This window comes from Megascapheus bottae, chromosome 22 (genome assembly GCF_031878675.1).
Source record: "Megascapheus bottae isolate mThoBot1 chromosome 22, mThoBot2.hap1, whole genome shotgun sequence".
Lineage (NCBI taxonomy): Eukaryota > Metazoa > Chordata > Mammalia > Rodentia > Geomyidae > Megascapheus > Megascapheus bottae.
Genome location: NC_143530.1, coordinates 32,848,938 through 32,856,687, shown reverse-complemented (window position 1 = coordinate 32,856,687; position 7,750 = coordinate 32,848,938). Strand labels below are relative to the sequence as shown.

At 46.9% G+C, this 7,750-nt stretch overlaps 1 protein-coding gene across 2 annotated transcripts; it reads right to left on the bottom strand.

Annotated features, from left to right (window-relative positions):
- On the bottom strand, positions 1–6,853 carry Tmem14c (transmembrane protein 14C). Of its 2 annotated transcripts, none has more exons than XM_090356468.1 (6): positions 6,704–6,853; positions 5,477–5,621; positions 5,117–5,193; positions 4,165–4,266; positions 907–994; positions 1–471 (listed from the first exon to the last, which is right to left on the bottom strand). In XM_090356468.1, the coding sequence occupies exons 2-6, from the start codon at positions 5,497–5,499 to the stop codon at positions 417–419; spliced, it is 345 nt and encodes a 114-aa protein (XP_090212594.1). In that variant the 5' UTR covers positions 5,500–5,621; positions 6,704–6,853; the 3' UTR covers positions 1–416. The 2 variants fall into 2 exon arrangements, with proteins under 2 accessions (XP_090212594.1, XP_090212596.1); XM_090356470.1 differs by having other exon boundaries at positions 6,713–6,853.
- Between the last annotated feature and the right edge of the window lie 897 nt (positions 6,854–7,750).

Below are 7,750 nucleotides of genomic sequence, written 5' to 3'. Positions count from 1 at the left end.
TGCCATGGCAAAATTTTTATTTTCATTGCTATTTTATCAAAGCGGGTCTATGTCCTAGATGAGCCTCAAGAGAACAGATGTTGTTCATCTCACACAAGTTTTGTTTTTTGTTGTTTTTTTTCATTGTTGTCCCGAGCAGCCTGTGTTGCCTTAGTGCCCCCAGATGTGCAGATACAATAAATTTTACCCGGCGTTTTTATCTGCTGATGCAGATAAAATGGGACGTCATAACCGATGTCACATGGTGCATCCTCAAGGTCTGGGGTTTCTTCGCCAGTGTAATTTCTTTTTTTGTGTTTTGCTTAAAAAATAAATTGTCAGAATATGTGTGCTGCACTTCTTTCTCTTAATACATTAAAAATAGTGGAAGTTTGGACAGTTTTCATTCTTCCTGAGGCCACACTGGGATATGATTATTATGGATGGGGTTTACTCAACAGATTAATTCCAAGTTTGGCAACCATCAGCAAACTGTTCAAAAGAAACACAAACAAAAGCATGAGGAAATGGAAAGCACAGTGACTTCAGGCCCCTCACAACTACGTGGGAAGGGGAAGTCTCAAGGAATAAACTAATCCCTAGAGGAACCATGCTTAAGGGGGCAGTCTTGAATTCAAGTCTTCACACAGTACAGGGGTCACAGTGACACACTCAAGGGCTGCCTGAGGCCCCTGTGACAGACCAGAGAGTGAGGCTGAGAATAAAACCAGGTCCACAAAGAATGATGAGACTTGGGTCATTTGAGCCTAAATTCAAAACTGATTATAATTAAGTTAATATGTGCTGATGTCTAGGATCAGATAGACTGGAGCAAGTAAACTTTGAATGCATAAATTATCCTGTATTTATATCTTATACTTTATCTCAATAACTTTTCTCCTAGTAAAAGAGAGAATGAAAACGTACCTGGCACCTGCAATTAAACCTGCAGGCATAAATTTCCCAGAGTTGTAGAATCGCATTCCCATGATACCAGCCAAGGTCCCAGATGTAGCTGATGAAGAAGACAAAAAGGTAAAAAAGTCACAACAACTTATACGTAAGGGAAACAGAGTGAGAAAGCCCACCTGAGCGTGAGGCCTACCTCCACCCTGTACTTCCTTCTCTTCTAGGGTGCAGCAGGGTGGGGGAGGTGACAAGAGGCCTCATAGCTGCCATATTCTGTGGGAGCAGGTACAAACACAGGCTGCATAAGGTCCTGTGAGCCCAGGTCACCTTTCAGGCCTCCTTCCTCACCACTCTCTTGCAAACCCCACACTTCAACCATAAACACCCTCCCTTTCTCCAAGGTTCCATAGGCATTTTTCATGCCTGTAGATGCTATTTCTTCTACCTCATGCTTCTCCAACTGGATAGCGATCAAAGTATGAGCCTTAGTTATGGATTATATAGTTTTGATCAAGTGTAGTTAAAAAAAAAAAGAAGAAAAGAAAGAAGAAAAATAGAAACTTCAAGAACAAAGTTTTAATTCCCCCATACATAGTGCCACAACTCAGCTGACAAGAGGCTCTCAGTGACTCCCACATTATGGTCAGTTGTGTTGAAATGGAGGTGTGGTCTGCTGCTATCCTGTCCTTGGTACAGGACAATGTGAAAATCTGCCTCCCCCAAAGCAAATGATGCCCTCTAAACCAAGGTCAAAGTGAATGTGTTGGACTGAGATGGTGAAGTGAAAATTGCAGCTCTGTTCAAAGGCATATGTCTTTAGTGTGGGAACAATGGTCAAGCATCCACAGTATGGCATGGAACTCTGCATCCCAGGCATGCAAAGGCTTTCCTTAACACGAGTTTCCTTGAACCATCAACCTGTGACACCAAGGACCTAGTGTACCTGCTAAGCACTGTACTGGGTGCTGAGGAATACAGAGTACTCAAGAACAGAGTCTACTTATCCTTTTTGTGTTTTAAGTGGACTACAGAAAGTTACGCAGGTCTCTAGGCATTCACACACAGTGAGACCAAAGGAGGATATTCTTAGGAGAGGATCACAAAGGCACAATACCTATGTGCATCTGATTATAGAGAATTGTATTTATCAAAATAAACCCCCAGGAAATGGGAATAAGAGGATTTTTTCTCTTTGTTACTTTTTTTTCCTTTTGCTTCATTTGCTCATCTGTCTTTGAGAGGGCAAAGGGGGAGGGGCACAGAAATGGTGGGACAAAGGGTAAGTAAATGCCAGCTATACTCACTAGACACAATGTCGAAAATGGACTATACAACTTGTAGGTGTGGAGGAGGGGTGATGTTCAAAAATAAATTTATTCTCTATTTGACTTGTATCACTGTAACCCCTCTGTATATTACCTTTTCAATAACAACTGAAATATTTATCTTTGAAAATTTAAAAGGAATTTAAATGGCCTGGCCTAATGGCATACATCTGTAATCCTACCTATTAAGGAGGCAAGTTCATAACCAGCCCAGACAACTTAGCAGCATCTTATGTCAACATAAAAACCAAAGTGGGGGCTGAGGATGTAACTCAAGTTACAGTGCTTGCTTAACAAACACAGACACACAAGGTCCTGAGTTCAACTATTAATATGGCAAAATATATTTAAAATGAAACTAAAAGGCCAACGTGGCATAGATATTGAGTAAGGAAGGCACTGGGCTCTAAGGCAGCTAGCTAACCACATAGAGCCTCAAAGGGCACGCGAGGCATTATGGTCTTCATGTAGGAGTAACAAGAAGCCATTTAAACTGGTAGCAGAGGAGAGGGTATGTGACTAGAATTGCATTCTGAAACATAAATCAAGGTGTCCTGTAGAGAACAAACTACAGAACAAGAGGAATGTGAGAACAAAGGAGAGTGAGCAATACCAGCTTAAGAATTCTCACAGGAAGCCACACCAACAGCAGGAAGGGAGCTGGTAGGCCCACAGTCCTAGCTACTCAGGAGGCTGCAATCTGAGGATGGGAGTTTGAGGTAAGTTCATCTGTAACCAGGATTCTGTGTAGACAAAGGTCACTGACAGGCTCAGGGACAGAGAGGACAGAGGTCCATACTGAAGTAAGCTAGTCATGTGTGAGAGGTAGGCATGCTCGGGCAAAGGGAAGGATAGAGCAAGCAACTAAAGAAGGAACTGGGGCATGAGGGGTCCCTCTTTCTTCAAGTGGTGAGCATTGATCACCAGGAGGGCCCGTCTGTGGGGGCGGGGGGGGGGAGGTAAGAGGTGTGTGTGGAGGTGGGGGAATCACAATGGAGGACCCAGATAGTACAAGCTGGGGAGAAGGTAGGGGAAGTGGTTCAAAGCCCAGGTGGAGAGAATGCCCTTCCAGAAGAGGGGAACCAGGCAGGGAGGGCGTGGAGATGGGTGGCTAGAAGGGAGTCCCCACCTGGGAGCTACTGCTTTTTCAGTTAAGTGGGTATGAGATCATTTGCTGAGGTGGAGTTCTGGGGTCAGATGGGAAAGGGGCCCGAAGGTCATTCCGGCGTGTGCATGAGGAAGCTGGCAGACAGAGCTGAGTCTGTGTAACTTCCTCTCCAGCCTATAAGGAGCAGCCGGGCCTGGCATCCTTTCTTACCACCCATGGCTGGTGTGTCCCACCACCCTGTGAACACTGGTCCTCCCTCCCACTCACAGAAGGACCAGAGCTGAATTTGTTCACAAACAGTGGGTGTGTGGAGGAGCTGGGGTACTCACACTCTTGGTAGGGTCTGACATATGGAAAGTGTCTAAGAAAAATTCGAAGCTACCCTGGTAAGAAGCAACCAATGCCTGACTGTTTACAAGGGTACTTCCCACCGTTGCACAGTTACATTTTTAAGTCATGACTGCCTTCCCTAGCTAGGCTGAAAGCCCCCTGAAGGCAAGACCTACATGTGGTACCATCAGCTGACACTAAGAAGGGGGCAAGTGATTTCTAAGTCGAGGAAGCATCCTAAGAAAGCACACTGAACCCAGCTGTGTGGTATTTCTGGACTGTTCAATACCTCAGTGGTCTTCCTGTTTCACATATTTGCCCTGCACCTGTTTTAAACCTTTCCAGGTTCTATCCAGATGAGATAAGCAGAGAGCAGCAATATTCCCCATGGTAAAATTTCCCCAAACTTTTTTTTTGACAGTGAGACCAGTCAGTGAAAAAAGCCCCTCACCAAACCATGTCAGAATATCATGGAGACAGAACTACCCCAAGCTGACACCAAAACAGACGTACCTAGAAAAACCCACACATTCCTAGGATCCTGAGACAACTGGTAAGCGCCGAGGCCTGCTAGGCCTCCGAAGAAGAGTCCGGCAACCAGAGACGGCACACTACCTAGAAGGAAGGGAACACACACTCGGGTGTAGAAATGCCATACTGATGCATAAGATTCCCCAGGCTCCCCTACCCTGCAGAAACAGCAAAAACGTCTCTTCACACAGTTCTTAACCAACACATCCTCAAGCAGGAACATGTTTGGGGGAAGTTTTGTTATTTTACCAGAAAAGTCAGGGTCTTAGCATGACTCTCTCCTCAAATACATCAACAGGGCACTTCCATCTGAGAAAATAAAAGCTCTGGCTCCTTAGGGGAACTATGATCAGGCTTTTTCTTAACCCATCTTGAACTGTGCCACAAGGAGGATTTCAGGCAACCCACAAGAGGGGAGAGAAACAGGGCCACTCGTTTAAACAAAGACCATGAGAATAGGAAGCCCAGTGTGTGCTGAGGTGGAAATTCAGGCAAGGTAGGACAGAAGCAGGAGCCTTCACTGAACACTCCGTACCTATACTCAAAGCAAGAGTATGGGAGGGGCTGAGATGTAGCTGAAAGGTAGAGTGAATGTTTGGCCTGCACAACACCCTGGGTTCTATCCCCAGCAACACAAAAGAGGGGTTGGTGGAAACAGGGAAAACTAGACTAGTTTTCTTCTACATGAGAAGCTCAAACATGGCGCCCTGGAGCCACCAACAATTATGTGTGGCAGTCCGTGATAATAACAATCTACTACCCCCCCTCCCCCGCCACCTTTAGATAAGGAGGTGAGACCAGGGAGCCTGACTCAGCTGAGTCAGATAACCACAGGAAAATGAGCTAAACAAATTGGAGTTTTAAGGTTTTGGGCTTCATTCTCCACAGAGACAGTTGAAGATGGCAGGTAACTGACTAAGGGCAAGGACCTTACCTGCTTTTGCATAGCCCACGATGCCACCAGTGGCCACCAGTGCTGCATAGCCAAAGCCAACATAATGGAAAGGCACTCTGAAAATACAACAGGAGGACTCCATCAGCATCCACCAGATCTCCTTAAAAACCACCTGCACAATCACTGATGGGACCAAGCAAACCCCATCACTGTACAAATGAAAATAAAGCCCACCAGAGAGGTTTGATCCCATGCTAAGTCTAACTAGTCACAACAGAACCGAGAGTCAAAGCCGGGTCCCCTTCCCCAGCCCACAGTGCCCACTCCCTTCTCAGAAGGAGAAAGAACTTCTGGATTGAGAAGCTCCCATGACCCATTTCCAATGGCTAATGAACTCACAGCGAGCCGGTGTCTTTCTGCATTGTTTTCTCTGTTCAGACAGGAGATGACGCCAGGCGTGTGGAGAAGGGGCAGTTAAAGCACAGCTGTCAGAAGAAAGTGGGTCCAAACTGTGGCTCAAGGCCTCAGGCTCCTTCACTGTACCCTGAAGACAGAGAACAAAGGGATGGATTTCCTGGTGTGATGTGCAGTCAGCTAGGCAATAAGCAAAAAATGCACAGCACATGGTAAATGGAGAGATACCAAACAATTCTGCAACAACTTCAATTCCAATTCTGCTGACTCTTTAAACAACATCTACAAATCAACTCTGCAAAGGCACTAAGAAGACATTAACCAACTCACTACTATTATTTCTGTGCCACCAATTTTAATTTGGGGGGAGGGGGTGCTGTGACTGAACTCAAGACCTTGCAATTGGTAGACTAACTGGATTATTTTTAATGTCTTTCTAGGGATAAGAAGGAGTGTTGGTCCTAAGAATTCAAGTATCATGTGTATGTGTATGTGTGTGTGTGTGTGTGTGTGTGTGTGTGTGTGTGTGTGTGTGTGTGTGCCCACTCTAGGACTTAACTCAGGGCCAGGGCACTGTTCCTTAATTGTCCCCTCTCAAGCCTGGAGCTCTACCAGTTGAGCCACTGCTCCATTTCTGGCTTTCTTGCTGGTTTAGTGGAGGTAAGAGTCTCAGAGACTATCCTATCCTGCCCAGGCTGGCTTCCAACTACAATCCCCAGATCTGTCTTCTGAACAACTAGGATTATAGGCAAATATCTACTCCACATTTTTGTTTAAAAAAAAAAAAATCCCACAAACTTGTAGAAATGTCTGCATCCATTGCTAGATGGGGGACGGGAAGAATAGAACACGGAAACTAAGAGGTGGTTAGAGGTGACAGGCACTGCGCCCTTAAGAAAAGTTAACTCCTGGGCTGGGGCGGGGAGGGGCGGCGTGTCAGGGGTGGGGAAGGAGGCGGCCTTGCTAGGCCGAAGCCCGGTTCAGTTCCCAGTACTGACAAAAACACAAAAATGCTAACAACGAACTTCTGGAACAGAAGTATTCTGCATGCCGAGGGCCTAACAAGGCTGGAGGCAATGCGCGCTCCACGACGGGGGAGGAAGCAAAGCACCCACCACGCGCCCAACCCCCCCCGGCCCGGCCTGGGGGATCGGGGAGTGGGGGTGGGGGGAATCATGGACGAAAGCTGAGAGTGGAAACACAGCATCAAACCTCAAGTACCGAGGGTCTCGCGCGAAGGTCGCGGGCGGGACAGTGCGCACACGCACACTGCAAAGCCAGGAGCCCGTCCCGAGCAAGGTCTGCGCAGGCCGCGCGCGCTCCGGGTCCTGGGAGAGGCGGGGCCTGAGGCTCGGGGCGCTCGACGTCTCGGGGCGGGATGGAATTGGGAACTGTAGTCGCAATGCGATGATTGACGTCCGCGGGCGGGGCTTAGGAGGGTCCTGGAGTGAGGAGTGGCTGCACGCACTGGCCCCGCCCACGAAGGGCGGGGTCTTGCGCAGCATCAGAGACTAGGGGCGGGGCTTAGGATTAGTAGCCGCTGGTGGGCTTGGAGGCTTGCTTTTTGTGTTCCAGCGGCAGAGTTTGCGGCCTTAAAACGCTTGGTCCAGGGTGGGGAGTTCCCAGGGCAGACCACACTCAGCCACAGTTGCTAACTTGAGTCGCCAGAAGTCAGAAACCGAGAATTTGACTCGGAAGTTGCATTCAGCCCTGTGAGCTGATTGAATTTGGTGCGGAATGGCTGGGTGGTGAAGCAGTGATGAGCTTGCCATTATTAGGCAACGGAGTTCTGCCTCTCATATGACTATTAAGATATTTCATTAGACTATGCACCCCTCCGGTAGAATGTGTATAAGCAAAAGGCAATGACCATGGGCTACCTTGTTCTGATCTTGTGGTAAACAGAAATTAAAACAACTTACAAGTGAATTGCATTAAAGCATGGGGCAGCGAAAAATAGTTACAAATCATGTACCTAATGAAAGCTTAATCTTCAAACTATATAAGGAGCACCTATCACAATAGCAGAAAGATAACCCGGTTTTTATAATGGACTTAGGTAGAAATTCCTTCCAAAAAGATACACACATGCCGGCAAGCACAAGGTGTGTTCCTTAAAGACAATGTTAACCTTGAAACTGTTACATGATAGAGTTGGAGAGACACTGGAACTCATAGGCACAGGCAAAAGATTCCTGAACAGACTCCCAGGGTCACAACAGACTGGAGAGTCTTGATAAATGGGACTACCTAAAAATA